Below are 21,459 nucleotides of genomic sequence, written 5' to 3'. Positions count from 1 at the left end.
ACACCCCAATCTGTCACAATATATATATATATCACAATATATATATATATATCCTCTCGCAGCAAAAAAGTAAATACATTAGGAAAGATAAGCATGTAATAGACCTAATATTTACTTAGTTATAAAACGAATGCTGAATAAGATGTCTGTGCTATAAAGTGCCAGCGCAGCTTTTCTTCAGTTCAAAAGGGAGAGACAGAAATGGAAGTTAGACTGAGAAGTTGTTTACAGTTTGAACAACACCGGTACTGTATTTACTGTAGAAATATTGCATTAATCGCTAGTATAGGGAATTGGGGGACATGCTGTAGGAGCAGAGCTGTAGCGCTGCTCTCTCGACAGACGTGGCATGTTGTTTTTTTTCTGTGATTTTCTTTATTGCTTTTATTCACGCTTGCAATTCAACAGCTGACATCACTCCATATCCAGTGTCCATTCAACTGTCTCACTAATCAGGTGATTAAGTGCATATGCTTCAGTCATAATCACTCAAGCGTGTCATGGTCAAAACATTTCGTCAATGTCCATCATTTATATACCTTTTTTTTCAAGTCATACAAAGAGCATTTCAAGTGGAGCGATAAAGTGGAGCGAAAAAGTGGAGCGAAGCGATCAAAAAAGGTGCCAAGTTAGAAGCAAGAATTGTGTGAATCTTGGCCCCCAGCACCTTTCCAATTGTGCCTATTTGCTTGATGCTTGACAAGATTGGCTTAATTGCTTCTCCTAACTTGGACTTTTGTGTTTGATCACCCCTTTAAACGGCTGTTGCGTTTTTCTAACTTGTTTTTTTACATTGTTATAGATATCACTTCTTTTTTTACTTCATCAAATAATGAATAAAGCGAGGGAAAGATATTCGAGAATGTGTATGGTAAATAGACAGACAGACATTACAAGAGAGTAATAAGTAGAGTAATATAAGAGACATGAGAAAAGATTTGAAAGTAAAATAATGGTAGAAGGGGCTTTTGGACAGTATTGAAAGTGTAAACATTGTATTATTATAGTTGCATGAGTGGTGACAACAATATGTCTATTTTGGTAGGTATTGACATTTATGTAGGTACAAAACTACAATGTTATGAATGGTTCAAAAGGTAGATATGCATGTCCATGCTAAAGGGTAGTATACTAAAACATTATTCATCTTGATATAGTGGTGTTATGAACTTAGGCTAAGGCACTTGTAAACCATTAGATCTCTTCATAAAAGGCCACATACATTTCGTTTGCATTTCTTGACCATGGTTTGACTTCAATAAGTGCATCATTTGCATGCACCCATTTTCCAGTAGCACCCACAGCAAGAACAGACACATAGTGTCCTGAAGTAACACCCTGTCCTTGGTGTATGATAATGGAAGCTAATTGGTAATTCCTGTTGTCCACAGTAATTGTGCTCTTCTGCACAGCAGTAAACTTAGCATTGTGTCACTTTGTAACGGTCCCGTCTGGTTTGGTTTCCCAAAGCATAAGCTGGACTGCAATCAGTCTTCCTGCTGATTGAATAAGTTAACGTTTCATGATTGGTGAAGTTTTGCATTGCCTACATTTGCTACCAGGAATCATTGCCCATTTGTCATTTCTATTAATTAGTTCTTCCAAACACATGGAATCTGTACCGGCAGGTACATGTAGAGGATAAACATGCAACACCTCTCGGTTTGATGAGCAGTAGTTACATCTAGTACATAGAATGTCATGAAATTGAAGAAGGGATCTATGAAAAAGACCTAGGAGTTTATGTTGACTCAGAAATGTCTTCTAGACATTGTGGGGAAGCTATAAAAAAGGCCAACAAGATGCTCGGATATATTGTGAGAAGTGTTGAATTTAAATCAAGGGAAGTAATGTTAAAACTTTACAATACATTAGTAAGACCTCACCTAGAATATTGTGTTCAATTCTGGTCACCTCATTACAAAAAGGATATTGCTGCTCTAGAAAGAATGCAAAGAAGAGCAACCAGAATTATCCCGGGTTTAAAAGGCATGTCGGTGCAGACAGGCTAAAAGAATTGAATCTATTCAGTCTTGAACAAAGAAGACTACGCAGTGATCTGATTCAAGCATTCAAAATCCTAGAAGGTATAGACAATGTCGACCCAGGGGACTTTTTTGACCTGAAAAAATAAACAAGGACCAGGGGTCACAAATGGAGATTAGATAAAGGGGCATTCAGAACAGAAAATAGGAGGCACTTTTTTACACAGAGAATTGTGAGGGTCTGGAACCAACTCCCCAGTAATGTTGTTGAAGCTGACACCCTGGGATCCTTCAAGAAGCTACCAAACTAAATACAAATGCAAATATGTGACAAATGCTAAATGGACTTAAAATACTTTCCCATAGAGCAAATGTTAATTTATTAACATGAATTTGGCAGAGGCCTTTATCCAAGGTGCCATACAAGGAAAGCAGTTTATATAATAACAACATAAACACAGTAATCACGTAGTTCATAATAATTAACAGGTATGTATCAATATAGGAAGCAAGTTACATAAAACAGTGTTTCCCAATCTTGGTCCTGAGGACCTAGTGTTTGCTGATTTGCGTTCCAACTGAGCTTTAAATTACGAATTGAACCCTCAATTGAATGAATAAAATGTCTTATCAGAGCATTTTAATTATTTGTAGAAATGGCTGGCTGCACAGGCCTCAATTAGCACTAATTTAGGACTACCTAATGTTAACTCAGGTAAGGTAGTCCAAGATTAGTGCAGATCAGGGTTTGTGAAAGTTGAATAAGTAGCCTTGCATTTAACGGGTTAAATTACGTTGGGCCACCAATTTCTCTGCCGGTACCTGGCGAGGGGCACCCCCTATGTAAGCTACACCTGTATTTAGCACGGCCCAACGTGGTTTACTGGGGCAGAACAGCAAGTACACTTGCTATATATGCCAATCGCTCAGGTTCTTATTCGCTCTTTATATATCTACGTTGAATAAGTAGCCTTGCATTGAACAAGTTAAATCACATTGGGCCACTGATTTATCTGCAGGTACCCAGCGAGGGACACCCCCTCTGTAAGCTACACCTGTATTTAGCCTGGCCCAACGTGGTTTACTGGGGCAGAACAGGGGGCAAACATGCCATATATGCCAATTGCACAGCTTCTTTGCTGGAAAAAGCCTTGCATTTAAAGGGTTAAATCACTTTGGGCCGCCGATTTCTCTGCAGGTACCTGAAGAGGGGCAACCCCTCTGCAAACCCCACTTGTATTTAGCCCGGCCCAGTGTGGTTTACTGGGTTAGAACAGTGGGTAAAATATGCTATTATAGTCCATATGCTGTGTGTGTGTGTGTGTATTCACACACAGCATATTAACTACTTTTCAAAGCAAGAGTTGCAGAAGCACATAAAACTGGCAGGCCTCCTTCTGCCATTTTCTCACTGGACTACAAAAATCACCCCGTGTATGGTGGTTTACACCAGCAGCAACTGCACGCTCGATAATTTCATATCGAATTATATAAACCTCACCCCACATGTTAATCTCAGCGGCAATTTCTTCAATTGCCTTGCACCTTTCATTTTTATCATGATACTCTTTCTTTTTCGTATTATATAAACATATTTCTCATAGAGATCTATCAATTTCTCAATGCACACCCATTGTCATGTAACTACAGACACCATTTCTCCAAGTTGTTTGAATAACTTTTACCACGTGACATCAACAGCCGCGCTTATTGCTGAAAAAAACCCATATCAAATCCTGTTTGGATTTTGCCAAAAGGCATGTAGGAGACACAGCAAACACGTGGAAAAAGGTTCTCTGGTCTGATGAGACCAAAATTGAACTTTTTGGTCTTAGTGCAAAACGCTATGTGTGGTGCAAAGCCAACACTGCTCATCACCCTGAGAACACCATCCCCACGGTGAAGCATGGTGGTGGCAGCATCATGTTATGGGGATGCTTTTCATCGGCAGGGACTGGGACACTGGTCAGGATTGAGGGCAAGATGGATGGAGCCAAATACAGGGAAATTCTAGAGGAAAACCTGTTTCAGGCTGCAAGAGATCTGGGACTGGGGCGGAGGTTCACCTTCCAGCAGGAAAATGACCCTAAACACACAGCCAAAGCTACACTGGAGTGGTTTAAAAACAAGAACCAATTGAGAATCTGTGGCAAGACTTGAAAATTGCTGTTCACCAACGGTCCCCATCCAACTTGACAGAGCTTGAGCAATTTTGCCAAGAAGAATGGGCAAAAATTGGAGGATCCAGATGTGCAAAGCTGGTAGAGACTTACCCAGAAAGACTCACAGCTGTAATTGCTGCCAAAGGTGCTTCTACCTACCAAGTATTGACTCAGGGGGGTGAATACTAATACAACCAACAAATGTATTTTTTTTTGTTTAATTAACTTTTGTGTCACAATAAAAAATATTTTGCACCTTCAAAGTGTTAAGTATGTTGTGTAAATCAAATGGTAAAAATCCCAATTAAATCAATTTTAATTCCAGGTTGTAACACTACAAAATGTGGAAAAGTCAAAGGGGGGTGAATACTTATGCAAAGACAGTGATATATTTAAATCACTGTCTTTATAGGTGTGTATGATTTGTTAGTTACCGAAATCTCAGTCAACAACTGAAGACATAAGGGGACTAATTTCGTACTATTTAATTCGCACCAATGAAACATAACCTGGTTAAATAGAATAAAAAGTAAAAGTAAAAAGAATAAAAAATGGAATGGGTGCAATTACACTGAGCGCGGCACGGCGGAAAACCAAAACCACGCGGGATAGAAACCAGAGCAATTTTTTGATAATACCGCGTGGCAAATTTCCATCTAGACCAATCAACTGAAGTGTTGTTGTGGGACGTTATCTGCACTATGTACAGTGAGAGCTGGTTAACGAAAGACTGGTTTTCAGGGTGCAAAAATGCCCTCAACTGTATGATACGTTCAGTCCAGATTATAAGGATACGCTAAAGAAGCAAGACACCTGGGACAACATAGCGGCCAAACTGGACATGTCAAGTAATAATATTTGCATTTGAAGAACAACAGAAAACATACACTATATTGTCATTAAACTCTTGGATTCGCCATGCCAGGTAAACAGTTCAGTCATGCAATACACACTATTTTTATATGGTGCAGAATAATATTGTTTGGTTCAGATGTGAGTTAAAAAAAAAAATGATATAATGTCATTATAATATAATGTATATATAATATATAAAGTTTAGTAATATAAATATAGTGGTCACTCTGGAGAATGCTACACAGGTTTAACACTGCATGTTTTTTTTTTGTTTTTTTTTTAAACAAAGACACATACACAAATATAGCATATACACATATATTTAACTTTTTTTTCTTGACATCCTTCATCAAATTCATTTTTTCTCAACATTAACATGTGATAATGCATTTACATATACCGCAAGGTTTCCCACTGCCAGTGCAATATGAAAAGCCGCACGGTTCACCGCTTTCCGCCAACGCTTCCAGTGTAATTAGACCTTAAGACCATTTTGCTACCTACTTTCCAGGTAAGTAGCAAATCCTCACTACTGCCTTAAAAAGTTAACTTCTAGCCCTGATAATATATATTTTTTGTTGCGACTTTCTGTTATATGGAATGCACATAAAAGTGAAGCAAATCTGTGAGTTTTTTTCACCTTCATTTTAGAATGCCATTTCCATGTTTGTTTTATTTTTATAACAAGGATGATCAATACTTGAAGATAATATCCTTAAGGAATAGAAAGAAGACAAGCATTGAATTGACAACAGAAATAAAAGAAGGTACAGGTATCGTTGTCCATCCATCAACAGTCCAAAGCACCTTTGACCATTGTTCCATAGTCCAATTTCGGTGTTCTTGTGCATATTTTAGCCTTTTAGTCTTGTTCCCCTTTCATAACAGAGGTATTCTTACTGCAACACATCCTTTAAGGCCTGATTTTAAGAGTGACCTTTGTACTGTTGACTTGATGGACAACGACACCTGTGCCTTCTACCAGCTCAGTTGTCAATTCAACGCTTGTCTTCTTTCTATTCCTTAAGGATATTATCTTCAAGTATTGCTCAGCTTTTTTGGTCTTCCAGTCCTGGGTTTGTCAATTACAGATGATGTTTCTCTGTACTTGTTGATTATGCTTCAGATACCACACCTTGAAAATCGAGTGATGTGAGCTATTTCGCTCAATGTGTTTTTTTCAAGTCAAAGTTGTTATAATAGTAGAAAACACTAGTGGAGGCTTTGAGTAAATTGTTGATGCTCATAATGCATCGGAGTAGAAGAATGTAACATGTCTAAGACTTTTTTCACAGTAGTGTATATATATATATAAAGTGTAAGGGTGCCACCACGCCACTTAGGGTAGGCAGAGGAGAAAGGGGGAATCTGGTTGGTTGGTCCAGGTTGAGTGGGTGGGAGCAGTGGGTGGATATAAATACCACCTGTGCGGGAATGAAAGAGAGAGGGGGCTGCAGGTTCGAGTGGTGAGCAGATGAATGCGTTGAGATGTGACAATTACAGTGAAAGAGGGCCTGCGAGAGAGTGTGTGAGAAAGAAACCTGGGAGGGATGTAGAACGAGAGCCTTAGAGAGGGAGCGAGTGCCTGAGAAAGGGAAAGGTGGGAGTCAGTGAGTGAAGGAAAGATGGTGTGGTCTTGGCCCGAACAGGGACCGTGTTAATTCATCCGATAAATTGGATATCCATTGCACCTGGCAACGCCGTCTGCTGCTTTATCCTCCAAGGACACTGGTCATTACAATATATATATATTTTACTTTGCAATTTTGAGGAGGCACTGCAGACTTGCCTCCTCTGAGGAGGCTCCACTGTTACATACGCTATTTAACCCTTTGAGTAATACGAATGTACCGGTACGTTCTGCAACTTCAAATTTGAATTACTGAGCCTACAAAACCCCTGATCACATAATATTGTAACACTAGGTTTCTGTAACACCTTTTATTGGTCTCTTGCGCCCTCTGACAGATACTGACTGAATTACATATAATTATCCCAGTCACAAAAATGTCAACAGTGTTTGTAAACCGGCGAAAATCGCTCAGTGAGAAAGAAGTATTAGTAATAATACTGAATTCAGATTCCCGATTTAAATTCAAATACATAAAATTCTTCCACTGAATCGGATGTCAGCGAGTGTGTCAGTGAAGACATACGTGAAGAATATTTACCATCAACATCAAGTGACAACGAAGAGGTGGTGCCAACTCTGTGTGTTGCTCCATGCTTCAAGGAGTATCATACACTGAAGCATTAGACACTCTCACTCCATCCGCCCCCACAACCTGTTTACCCGGATATGATTTATTCATATCTCTCTCTCTCCTCGCCTTTTTTTTTTGTTAGGATGTGTTGTTGTGGTTATTCCACCCCGTTGTTTATTGTTTATTGCCTACATGTTATTTTTTAGTCAAAACCTTTCCCTATGACTAAATAAATATATATATTTATTTGTTTTACTTATTTACGGTGAAAATTATTTGTCTGTATTTCGTCAGTATTCATTACATAGATACAAACGTATAGCTTTCAGCTTGTTTGTACGCTGTACTCGTAATAGTCAAGCGCATGTAGAAGACAGAAAAAAAACTCCCTCCCGTAGGACCGGCAGTGCATTTTAGAACTCACTACTCAAAGGGTTAAAGGGCTTATATTGAAATTATTATCCCTTTAATGCATTTAATATTGAAAATAGCTGAACGTTTTGGACACATAAATATATTTTTCATGGTATTTTCAATGTTCTTCCATTGCTTTATATGAATGGAGTTTAAATACAATTGTGCCATTACGTTTCATCACATTGAATAATAAATTAGGATCTCTACAGATTAATGTAATAAATAAATAGTGAAACTATAAACAAGCAAGCAACAATGTTATCCAATTGCAAGCAGGCACATGTTTCAGTATGATGAACAATGCTGGCACAGCCCTAGTAGTGGAGGCAACTAATGAGCACTCAGTTAGAACAGCATGTGTCAGGTTCTATTTTCTAAGATGAAGACCAAAACTGCATGGCTGGGTCCAACCAGTTTAGAATTTGATACCTCAATGGCATGGCCGTAACTAGCTATAAGGACACAGAGGTCGTGTTCTCAGTTGTTTTTTTGCATCATAAATGCTGATGCTCATGTAAAAATGTTGGTAAAGTACAAAAGACTCCTTAATTTTCTCTGTTGTTTTGCCATGTACATAGATTTGGAAGTTGAATAGTGAATACCAAGCAGTCATATAAATACTGCTATAGCTTGAAACCTAAGTTTGACCTCAGTAGAATGTAGGCTCTGTTTATGGCCCTGCTCAATGGATTACAGAGAACTCCCTCTTGTTCCATGCCGGCTTACTTACATACCTGTGTTCACTCCTCCAGTGAAGATCCAAGCCCCTGTTGTCATAGCTGCTTTAATCAAGCCTTTTCCAAAGACCTGCTTGAGTTTTGGCTGGAGTTCAAAGTTCTGCAGGCCCCCATGGACTGAGATCAGAAGTTTGGGAAGATCTAGCTGCCACTCTTTTGTCATCAGATGCAATAGGAGATCAGGCTTCGTATCATAGGAAACACGGACATACTACAGGGGGAAATAAAATCCCACATTCACATTCATCCATGTTACATTGACTAGAACCAAAGCACAGGACATGATGGCTGCTGGGAAACTTTAGATTAATAAAACAAAAACTATTTATGTAACACTTCCAAAGTCCTAAACATTATCTCAGACTCAGTGTAGTCTAGACCACTTGGACAAAAATGCTAACTCATTTAGGCATGTGCACAGAAAGTTTACTACGATTCTGTTTGGTTTGGGGTTTATGTCCCCTTTGACTATAGGACAAGAAGTGCTAAATTTACCATAGCTTTATTTGAGTGCCCCCCTCCTTGGAATTCAATGGTTCCAAAAGCATCCGTAGGGCTGAGCTGCGTGTGCTTGCTAATTGACCACTTCTCTGACTGATTGTCACTGTTCTCATTCTGACTGGTTGAGATGCTTGGAGGCAGTCCAACATGTTGACCTATGAGACGTCCACAGCAGCACCTACAGCAAAGAGAAACAGTTGTTAACACTTCTTACAGTTAACCTGACACCTATGCAGGGGCATATAGCGTACATTGAGGTGGCCGTCTCTGTAAAAATCGGCTCGTACATTTTTGAAAGAAAAAAAAGTACAAAAACATATATATATTATGTAAATGTGCCCACTTTCATTTTTAAGAGTGGCTTAGTTGACAGTTTTTAATATTATTTTTAAAAATATATATATATACAGTGCCTTGCGAAAGTATTCGGCCCCCTTGAACTTTGCGACCTTTTGCCACATTTCAGGCTTCAAACATAAAGATATGAAACTGTAATTTTTTGTGAAGAATCAACAACAAGTGGGACACAATCATGAAGTGGAACGAAATTTATTGGATATTTCAAACTTTTTTAACAAATAAAAAACTGAAAAATTGGGCGTGCAAAATTATTCAGCCCCTTTACTTTCAGTGCAGCAAACTCTCTCCAGAAGTTCAGTGAGGATCTCTGAATGATCCAATGTTGACCTGAATGACTAATGATGATAAATAGAATCCACCTGTGTGTAATCAAGTCTCCGTATAAATGCACCTGCACTGTGATAGTCTCAGAGGTCCGTTTAAAGCGCAGAGAGCATCATGAAGAACAAGGAACACACCAGGCAGGTCCGAGATACTGTTGTGGAGAAGTTTAAAGCCGGATTTGGATACAAAAAGATTTCCCAAGCTTTAAACATCCCAAGGAGCACTGTGCAAGCGATAATATTGAAATGGAAGGAGTATCAGACCACTGCAAATCTACCAAGACCTGGCCGTCCCTCTAAACTTTCAGCTCATACAAGGAGAAGACTGATCAGAGATGCAGCCAAGAGGCCCATGATCACTCTGGATGAACTGCAGAGATCTACAGCTGAGGTGGGAGACTCTGTCCATAGGACAACAATCAGTCGTATACTGCACAAATCTGGCCTTTATGGAAGAGTGGCAAGAAGAAAGCCATTTCTTAAAGATATCCATAAAAAGTGTCGTTTACAGTTTGCCACAAGCCACCTGGGAGACACACCAAACATGTGGAAGAAGGTGCTCTGGTCAGATGAAACCAAAATCGAACTTTTTGGCAACAATGCAAAACGTTATGTTTGGCGTAAAAGCAACACAGCTCATCACCCTGAACACACCATCCCCACTGTCAAACATGGTGGTGGCAGCATCATGGTTTGGGCCTGCTTTTCTTCAGCAGGGACAGGGAAGATGGTTAAAAAAGATGGATGGAGCCAAATACAGGACCATTCTGGAAGAAAACCTGATGGAGTCTGCAAAAGACCTGAGACTGGGACGGAGATTTGTCTTCCAACAAGACAATGATCCAAAACATAAAGCAAAATCTACAATGGAATGGTTCACAAATAAACATATCCAGGTGTTAGAATGGCCAAGTCAAAGTCCAGACCTGAATCCAATCGAGAATCTGTGGAAAGAACTGAAAACTGCTGTTCACAAATGCTCTCCATCCAACCTCACTGAGCTCGAGCTGTTTTGCAAGGAGGAATGGGCAAAAATTTCAGTCTCTCGATGTGCAGAACTGATAGAGACATACCCCAAGCGACTTACAGCTGTAATCGCAGCAAAAGGTGGCGCTACAAAGTATTAACTTAAGGGGGCTGAATAATTTTGCACAGAGATTCAGAGATCCTCACTGAACTTCTGGAGAGAGTTTGCTGCACTGAAAGTAAAGGGGCTGAATAATTTTGCACGCCCAATTTTTCAGTTTTTTATTTGTTAAAAAAGTTTGAAATATCCAATAAATTTCGTTCCACTTCATGATTGTGTCCCACTTGTTGTTGATTCTTCACAAAAAATTACAGTTTCATATCTTTATGTTTGAAGCCTGAAATGTGGCAAAAGGTCGCAAAGTTCAAGGGGGCGGAATACTTTCGCAAGGCACTGTATATGTTTTCCTATATGTTTTCTTTAGAGAAAAAAGTCCTAGGAAGTACTGTTTTTTTCAATACTGATGTGCTGTAGAAAATGTGTAAACTGGCCATCTGAGTTTGCTTTATTTATATGGGTTTATTTATTTCTCGTCACTTTAACTGCACACGGATGCTCTGCCCAAGTATTGCCCTACCTGGCATACATTTATAGCATTAAAGTACTGTCTACTGGATAATGGGCCATATGTATTTAGCGCACTGACTCGCTACAGTTCTGGGACCGCTGCGACCTTTCCCCTACATGGCACTGTGCCAGCCTACCCTGGAACTGTAGCTGGCAGTGTGACAGCACTCCGTTTGGGACTTTGGGGGATTTCAGTTGGTCCGCTTTGTGTAAATATCTATAAGCGCTGCAGTGCTCGGTGGGTAGTTGGTTGCTGTCTGGTGTATTACTGTGCTGTTGTTGCTGTTCATGGTGCTGAACATGCTGCCCTTTTAAATAAAAAGAGCATGTTGTTGGCATCCTCTTGCAATCCCCTAACTCACTACAGTTTCAGAACCGACTTCAGTGGTAGCGCCTCCTTTCACCTCAGTTTTATTCCATTTCATGCAGTTTCATGCTGATTCCATTATTTCTTACACTATTTACTTTCATCTTCGTAAGAAATTGCGACACTATGAGAGAAAACAAACCCAGGCATATCCAAGTTAATATTGTGGTTCAATATAGAAAGAGTTTAACTGAGTGCATTGTTTCAATATGCTTGATTGGTCTTGTAGCAGTATGGGTGAAAATAGACTGAATGGCCTTGCCCTGCAATATGTCCACAAAGACAAGGAGATGTCCCAGGAGGAAGGGTTACATCATTTCGATAGATCAGACCATAGGAGGATTGGCAAACTACATTTAAAGTAAAGCCTTTTAAATCAGTGTTTTTAATCATGGCATCATATAGTCCCAGTAGTCCTATCAGTCTTAGCACTAGTATCTAGTATCTAGCACTAGACAATTTGTTTAAAAAAAATATGGGTGTGATAGAGAGAGAAAGGATCGATGCTGTAAATCTCCCTCCCGATTAGAAAGGGCGCTGTAAGGGGGAAGGTACGCTGCCTCCTAGATCTACCACCTCGGTGGTAGGTGGAAACCGGAAGGTGACCATATTAGGAGGGGCGCGTAGCTGCAAGTACTCCGGACGATTCCAGTGCAGTCAGCTGCGGGGCAGCCCTCTATTGGAGAAACCAGGCGACGCTTTGACTGCAGGGAGGAGTTTGCTGGGTACAAAGGGGAAGCAGCTATGTCAAAACCTCCCCTTGCGCTGAGTTAAAGAGTGATCGGCCGGAGCCGGTGTTTGTTTTTTGTGATTACGTGTTTTGTGTTTGTGTGTCAACAGAGGAGCAGGAGGACGGGAGGCTGTAGCCAGCGAGCCAGCACTTACCCCAGAGCACGCCCCTCATCGCACAGCACTTCACAGCACTTCACAGCACAGCGCACGCACCACAAACCCTGGAAAAGAGGAGCACATTTTCGTGCACGGAGGACTGTGGTTATTGGAGTGTGTTTTTGTTGCTTTTGTTTTGGCTGGATGTTGCTGAGTTTTGCCCCATTACCATCGCTGGTACTGGGGCTTATTATTATTTATTATTATTATTATTATTATTACTTATTTTTCCAAGTGGATTTATTTTATGATCTTTTTGTTTGTTAATTATTAAAACCTTTTTGTTTTTGGGAGAATTCAGTCTGGACATTCACTTTCTACAGCACCACACCATTCACCGTGTCACAGTTGGTGTTCAGAAGAGGGATTCGGGATGGACACCGCTGCATTGGGAGCGATATTGGAGGCACAGGAGCGAAGACACCAGGAGGGAATGGCGACAATGATGGAGCAGATGCATGCCATGTTCCTGGAAGCCAATCGGGGGGGACCGGCGACAGAACCAACGCCACCCTTACCGAAGATAAGGGTGGTAAAAATGTCGCTGGAGGATGATCCCGAGGCCTATTTAGTTGCCTTTGAGAGGCAGGCAACGGCAGCGCAGTGGCCTCGGGATTGGTGGGCTACCCAGTTGGGGCCCAATTTGATTGGGGAGGCCCAGGCAGCCTACCAAGCCTTAACCAATGAAGATGCCCTCAACTATGATAGAGTGAGGCAGGCCATTCTCCAGCGACTCGACATCACGGAGGAAACCCACCGTCGCCGGTTCCGGGAATACCAGCGACCCCCAGGACTGCTACCCCGCGTGGTGGCACAACAGCTGGTGGACCATGTGACCCGGCAACACCACCACCACCCCGTGTCACCCCCACTGCTCACGGACCAGCACTGCAACGTCACCCCATGGGCGGCCTCCCTCCAACACAGTGGAGAGCAAGGGCGACCCCCAGCGGGGTAAGAGCAGAGTACCCCTCCCCGCTGCCAAACCGGCAACGGGACACGCAGGCTCCGTGGGCACCCTTTCGCCCCACATGTTACCGGTGTCAGGAGGTCGGTCACCTGGCGCGGAATTGTCCAGCGGCCATGGAGTGTGGTGTGACCTCCCATTACGTCCTGACAGCACCAGGTAAGTCCAGGGGTAATGATTGGGAGGGGCCTTGTGTTGTTAATGTACGGGTTGGTGAGGTGAGCACCCACGCATTAGTGGACTCAGGATGTGGGCAGACTTTAATTAGATGAGCTCTATTAAAGGGGGTACCTTGGTGGTCACGAGGGGTCGTGGTCATTTCCTGTATTCATGGGGATAACAAGGACTACCCCCTCACCAAATTAGATTTGACAGTTGGATGTCATGCCTACCGCGTAATCGTGGCTGTGGCAGAGAAGCTGCCATATCCAGTTATTTTAGGTCGAGACTGGCCGCATTTTGACAGCATGATTAATAAAACGGTAAAGCCAGTCTCCGGTAAGACCATGGGAGCAGCGGGGGAAACTATTGGGAATATCTTTCCGCTGCACACAGATTTGTTCCACTCTCGATTTCGCCCAAAAAAAACTAAAAAAGAGCGAAGGGTTGAAAAATGGGAAGGAACATTAATGAAACAAGGCTGGGGTTTGGTGGGGGAAGCCTCAGGATCAGTCAAATGTAAGGGAAAGGGGGTTGGGACCCAGTGTGACCTGCGGGGGCAGGTTACTGAGGCCCCCAGTGCTGAAGCTACTTTAGCTCCGCTCGATATCCCGAAATTCTGGGACCGAGATGTGGACCTAGCGTTGGAACAAAAGAACGATCCTTCGCTGGTCCACATCTGGGGGCAGGTTCGGTCTATCGAGGGGAAGGATGTAGAGGATAGCCGGCCGCTTACATATCCCCACCACATTATTGTCGGGCATTTGCTGTATAGAGTATCCCAAGCCACGAGCACAAGTCAGATTGTAACACAACTACTCGTTCCCCAGTCTTTTCGACGTGAGATCATGCGGTTGGCTCACGATGTCCCCTGTTCGGGCCATTTAGGTATTGATAAGACTCGGGAACGAATATTGCCTTGATTTTATTGGATGGGAGTTTTTAGTGAGGTGGCGCGATATGTAGCGGAATGCCCAGAATGCCAGCAAGTAGCGCCGGGGCGGGTTCGCCCAGCCCCGCTGGTCCCACTGCCCCTGATCTCAGTTCCCTTTGAGCGCATTGCTATGGACATAGTGGGTCCATTGAGCCAGTCTGACTCTGGATATATGCACATTTTGGTAGTGGTGGACTACGCGACCAGATATCCAGAGGCAGTACCATTGAGATCCACTAGTGCTGCAGCCATTGCTAAAGAGTTAGTGAATATTATATCGAGAGTAGGGATTCCAAAAGAAATCCTCACTGATCACGGAACAAACTTCATGTCACAATGTTTGAAAGAATTATACAAATTAATGCAAATTAAGTCGATCCGAACCTCTGTTTATAACCCGCAGACGGATGGTTTTGTGGAACGTTTTAATCAGACCTTGAAACAGATGCTGAAGCGGTTTGTCAACCAAGAGCAAAAACATTGGGCTAAACTCCTCCCTTACCTAATGTTTGCAGTGAGAGAGGTGCCTCAGAGTTCGACCGGGTTTTCTCCTTTTGAGCTGCTCTATGGGAGGCAACCACGAGATATCCTTGATCTTGTGAAAGAAGGGTGGGAGGAGCAAGCAAAAACTTCTAAAAACATAGTCAAATATGTAATTATGTTAAGAGACCGCCTAGCATTGGTTGGTCGTTTGGCACAGGAGAACTTAAAACTAGCTCAGCATCGCCAGGAGAAACAGTACAATAAACAAGCACGTATTCGGACTTTTCGGCCAGGTGATAAAGTACTGTTGCTACTTCCCACATCGGAATCTAAGTTGTATGCTAAGTGACAGGGGCCATATGAGGTGGTTCAGGAAATTGGTAAAGTAAACTATGAAATTAGACAACCGAAATTTATCATATCAATTTGCTAAAACCCTGGAATGAAAGGGAGGCCCTATTTGTAGCTGGTGACAGTTTGGAAGAGGAGTTTGGTCCCACTGTCAATCCACCAGCTATCACTTATATTCCAATGGGGGAACAGTTACTTCCGGATCAGAAACAAGAGCTCTACCAGTTAGTGGAAAGGTTTAGTGATGTTTTCTCTGACTTGCCCGGCAGGACTAATGTTATTTCTCACGCTATTATTACTCCACCAGGGGTCAGGGTCCGGGAGAGACCGTACCGGATCCCAGAGAGTCGCAGGGTTCCTGTTTGCAAGGAGGTGGAGGATATGCTCGAGCTTGGAGTCATTGAACCTTCCCGGAGCGAGTGGTGCAGTCCTATCGTGATGGTGGGCAAGAAGGACGGCTCCACTCGGTTCTGTGTGGACTTTCGAAAGGTTAATGCCATCTCCAAGTTCGATGCATATCCAATGCCCCGGGTGGATGAGCTCCTCGACCGACTTGGTAAGGCGCGGTTGATTTCGACCTTGGACCTGACGAAGGGATACTGGCAGATTCCACTGACTCAGAGCTCGAAAGAGAAAACTGCTTTCTCTACCCCAGATGGCTTGTTCCATTTCCGGACCATGCCCTTCGGGCTGCATGGAGCTCCTGCCACCTTTCAGAGACTGATGGACCAGGTCTTAGCTCCCCATCATCAGTATGCCGCCGCGCACATTGAAGATGTGGTGATTTTTAGCTCCACCTGGAAGGAGCATATTGTTAGAGTTTCAGCCATCCTCCAGTCTCTGAGGGAGGCGGGGCTAACAGCCAAGCTGGGCAAGTGTGCATTTGGCAAACAGGAGACCCAATATCTTGGCTACATTATGGGTAATGGCCGGGTGAGGCTGATCGCCTCCAAAGTCCAGGCGCTGGTGGAGACGGCGATCCCGAGAACCAAGTCACAGGTGAGATCGCTACTGGGGTTAGCTGGCTATTACTGCCGATTTATCCCCGAGTATGCCACCATAGTTAACCCCCTGGTAGATCTCACCTGAAAGGCTGCTCCAAAAATAGTTAAATGGACAGGGCCGTGTCAGGAGGCATTTGATTTGATTAAGAAGCGACTCTGTCAAGCTCCCGCTCTGATTTCACCAGATTTCAGCAAAGAGTTCATCCTGCAGACCGATGCCTCCCACATTGGTCTGGGGGCGGTCCTGTCCCAACAAGTTGACGGAGTAGAACACCCTGTTATTTATTTAAGCAAAAAAATGGCTCCTAGGGAGATTAACTACTCCGTCATTGAGAAGGAGTGTTTAGCCATCAAATGGGCTACTCACGCTCTTCGCTATTACTTGTTGGGGAGTTCTTTCTCTCTTATCACTGATCATGCTCCTTTAAGGTGGTTACACACGATGAAGGACAATAACGCTCGGATAACTCGGTGGTATCTGGCGCTGCAACCCTTCCACTACACTGTGAAGCATCGTGCGGGTAAGGAGCATCAAAACGCAGATTTTTTTTCAAGGGAGGGGGGACCATTGGGGAATGTAGAGTTGGCCGAGTGTTCCTTCGGCATCACTCTGAGGGGTGAGATATGTGATAGAGAGAGAAAGGATCGATGCTGTGAATCTCCCTCCCGATTAGAAAGGGCGCTGTGTAAGGGGGAAGGTACGCTGGAAACCGGAAGGTGACCATATTAGGAGGGGCGCGTAGCTGCAAGTACTCCGGACGATTCCAGTGCAGTCAGCTGCGGGGCAGCCCTCTATTGGAGAAACCAGGCGACGCTTTGACTGCAGGGAGGAGTTTGCTGGGTACAAAGGGGAAGCAGCTACGTCAAAACCTCCCCTTGTGCTGAGTTAAAGAGCGATCGGCCGGAGCCGGTGTTTGTTTTTTGTGATTACGTGTTTTGTGTTTGTGTGTCAACAGAGGAGCAGGAGGACGGGAGGCTGTAGCCAGCGAGCCAGCACTTACCCCAGAGCACGCCCCTCATCGCACAGCACTTCACAGCACTTCACAGCACAGCGCACGCACCACAAACCCTGGAAAAGAGGAGCACATTTTCGTGCACGGAGGACTGTGGTTATTGGAGTGTGTTTTTGTTGCTTTTGTTTTGGCTGGATGTTGCTGAGTTTTGCCCCATTACCATCGCTGGTACTGGGGCTTATTATTTATTATTATTATTATTATTATTATTACTTATTTTTCCAAGTGGATTTATTTTATGATCTTTTTGTTTGTTAATTATTAAAACCTTTTTGTTTATGGGAGAATTCAGTCTGGACATTCACTTTCTACAGCACCACACCATTCACCGTGTCACAATGGGTCATGAAATTTCAAACATCATCCAAGATGAGTCACTGGATAAAAAGAGTTAGCGGCTTATATTGCTTTGCAGTTTGCATTAATAGTCTCCAGGCTTTATAAGAGGATAACTTTCCCCTTCGTAACATATACAGGATATGCAGGAGTTTTTTTTTGCCTCAGTAAAAATCTATACCTAGCTACGCCCTTTCTATGATATACTGTACTGCCAAGTATATTTTCAACAGCAAACATATTGCTGTAATGTGATTCAAACGTACATTTTGCAGCTCATAAAAATGAATGATATATTGTGATAGATACATATTGATTTCTACCAATGTACAGCTATGGCAAAAAGTTTTGCATCACCTAGAAACTTAGGATCCAGACATCATTAAAAAAACAAACAAAATATATGAACATAATTGAGATGTTTAACTTAACACCATGTAATCTACCAGAAGCCATAATAGTAGTACTGTATTCCATGTTAGATTTCAAAATGTCAAATTTTTGTGTCAGTTTTTCGTTAAGTATATATAAAACATTATTCAGCAGGTTTCATCGACTTTATGAAGCAAAATGAGTTAATTCTATAAGGTGATGCACAATCTTTGGCCATAGCTGTAAATAGATATCTTTAGTTTTCAATAATTACCAATAGATGTTTTAATTCACTCCATGAGGCAGGATTGAAGTCATTTGAACCATACATATTCACAGGATACCCATTGCAGTTATCTTCAACAAATCTATAAACTATTAATCTGTGTAGTTGTCAATCTGATAATAGGCACCTTTTTATTGCAATGTTAACACTACTCAGTTTTTTTCTATTATGATATAGTCCTTATAAAAGTTTGCCATGGTAAATATGCATGGTGATTTTACAGTTCACTATACTTAACTATACTTCAGTATATTGAACTGGATTTCCCTGATAAATAAAAGCATATGGGTCTTTGGGGATTTTAATATGGGATTTTATAAACATCCAATAACACCAGAAAGCCAGCAGAACAGCAACAGTATTGTTTAGACAGCAGGAAATGGTCATAGCTGTACAGATGGATTTCCCCCTGTTCAGTTTGTATTACCTCATGTGTAACTTTTTCAAAAAGTGACTTTTTCATGCTAAATAACACACACTGTTCTCTCCAGTTTGTTATTTTTCATGTGTTAATAAACAAAGTTTTAATGAACTGTTGATGGATACACTAAATTAAGCTAAACTAACTGCCAATGTTGGGATTTTCAATGGGGGAGAAAAATATAGGGAACATTAAAGTATTGCATCATTAAGTTTTGGGTAATTTAAGAACCCCTCCACTTCCTCTCATCATCAACCATCATTAAGGACATCACACTATTGGTCAAATCCTTCCATATTTAACTATTTTTTTAATTACAGATATATGCTGATCTTTTTCAAAAACTGAATTAACTGAAGTATTCATTTACATTTCTGTTTGCTCCTGTATGGCAGAGAAAATATATTTTAAAAGGGTGTGGCCTTCATTACCATGCAAATGCATACATGAATAGCTGATCTTGTAAAGGGCTTTGCTCACACTTGCTACAGCGCTAAACCAAACAGGAATCAATTGAAAATAGTGCACTTTTAAGAGAAGAACATATTACCAAATAATAAAGCGAGTAGAGAATGTATTCAATGTAGGCATGTTACTGCTTGACATTGTGATACAGTAATTGCTAAAACTAGTGTGATAGTTCCAGTGCATTTCTTGCATTTTAAACTCAGTGTAAATATTCACTGTAACCACCTGTCTTTCCACAGTATTATTATTATTATTATTATTATTATTATTATTATTATTATTATTATTATTATTATTATTTATTTCTTAGCAGACGCCCTTATCCAGGGCGACTTACAATTGTGACAAGATATCACATTATTTTTACATACAATTACCCATTTATACAGTTGGGTTTTTACTGGAGCAATCTAGGTAAAGTATCTTGCTCAAGGGTACAGCAGCAGTGTCCCCCACCTGGGACTGAACCATCGACCATCCGATCAAGAGCCCAGAGCCCTAACCACTACTCCACACTGCTGCCCCAGTATAGAGTGGAGTACAGAATGGCTGGGGCAGAATTGGTCAGTCTTGATCCAAACAAGAGAATTACTGACCACCAACATCAGCATGGTCTGATTAAACACAGATCTTCTCTTTAAGGTCAAACTGGAATGCCAGTTGTGAATGGTTAATGAATGGAAAATGTGCAGACCACAATAAAATCATTTCTAAGTTCACGATATTGCATATTGTCCCAAGTATCATAAATTCAATCAATATTATCAAAGATTAAGGCCTAAAGCCTTCATTATCTTTCAGTTCCATATGTTGAGTGGGATATGGGAATGACATAAAAATAATGACATGCTACTGAATGGTGTGGGTGTTCATACTATAAACAGACTTCCACTACAGCATATTGTAGTTACACATCATACAAATGGTCGCTGAAATTAAAACAAATTAAAACTGTGAAATCTGTCTCAGAAACAAATACATGCTGAAATGAGTATGCAGTGTAGCTCATCATCATTCATATTTTTAAACTGTTGTTTTAGAACTATTTACTTACCTATGGTGGTCTTTTGCGCTCACTATGATATGAACACATTCTCTCTTGCTAAATGCTCTCTCGATCCAGGATTTCTGTGCCTGTCAAATAAATAAAAAGGACAGTCATTTTAGATTAGTTTCATTTTTGGACTACTGGGTACTAATATACATTTCAGCGTCATGTTTTTGTTTATGTTAACAATTACAATTCGTAATGCTTGGTCGACACTGATCTGAAATGACTTAATATGAAAATAATAAATGAATTTCTCTTTTTGGACTTGTTTAATGGCAACCTACTGAGGTGCTTGACAGCCAACAGATTAATTATGAGTCATTCAAAGAGCAGCCTTCAAAACAATGGTTTCTGATCTTCTTTTCTGTTACGCACATATTATCTAAAACTACTGTTGAAGAAGCCACATATGGGGTGTATTCACTTTTATCTATCCCTATAACCATTTTGCTGCATAGTCACAGATCTTCTATGGCATGTTTTTTGGGGAATGGATCCACATATCCAAAATCATCAACTATCATTTTTTAACTTTAGACACTAGATACTTTTCTACACTTTGCCGTTGTTATGAGGAGGCTGCATGCATGCAACTAGAACTGCAGAAAAGATATAGAAATATACTGTACATCGATCTCTAAAGCAGCTACCAGATTCCTCATAAATAAAGCACTGTGTTCAAAAATAAAAAAAAGTAAGTAGGAAGACATTTCTAAAATGTTTTTTAGTTGTCACGGTACTACTTGACATTTTTCCTCTTTGAATGGAAACAATTTCAATCATAGAGGAAGTGCAAACACTCATACTGACACTATATATAAGAAAATTACACATTTTTATAAAACGTACAAATCAAATGACACCTTCCTTATTTTAATTGTGAACTGTTCATGCACTTTTCCTACAGACAAAAATAATTGACTTGGATCATTGTGGTTCTTGACTATCCATGCACTAACATTTAAAAAGATTAAAGCAAAAAAAAAAAAAAAAAAAACATTCAAATAAACTGAATGGAGAATCATAATTTTTTTTGGCATATTTACTACCAGTTTACTACTATACTATGTTAAAACATATCTAAAGATTTGTGAAGCAAGATTAACAAACAGAAATTGTAAATAAAAGCACAAACATTAATTTGGCTTTAATCATACATAAACACAAATTGAAAAGTATATCTGTATTTGAGACAAGAACCTTTAAAAATGTTAAAGAAAA

At 41.1% G+C, this 21,459-nt stretch overlaps 1 protein-coding gene across 4 annotated transcripts in view; it reads right to left on the bottom strand.

Annotated features, from left to right (window-relative positions):
* LOC117409338 (transient receptor potential cation channel subfamily M member 3-like) overlaps positions 1 to 21,459 on the bottom strand; it is a 403,329-nt gene that overhangs the window by 145,111 nt on the left and 236,759 nt on the right. For all 4 annotated transcript variants that reach the window (XM_058996498.1, XM_034015222.3, XM_034015223.3 and 1 more), the window contains exons 2-4: positions 20,242 to 20,321; positions 8,856 to 9,039; positions 8,358 to 8,571 (exon numbers count right to left, since the gene is read on the bottom strand). In XM_058996498.1, the coding sequence (XP_058852481.1) occupies positions 8,358 to 8,571; positions 8,856 to 9,039; positions 20,242 to 20,321 (478 nt within the window). The remainder of the gene's footprint in view (positions 1 to 8,357; positions 8,572 to 8,855; positions 9,040 to 20,241; positions 20,322 to 21,459) is intronic.

Source organism: Acipenser ruthenus, chromosome 2, assembly GCF_902713425.1.
Source record: "Acipenser ruthenus chromosome 2, fAciRut3.2 maternal haplotype, whole genome shotgun sequence".
Lineage (NCBI taxonomy): Eukaryota > Metazoa > Chordata > Actinopteri > Acipenseriformes > Acipenseridae > Acipenser > Acipenser ruthenus.
This window is presented reverse-complemented; position numbering and strand designations above follow the sequence as displayed.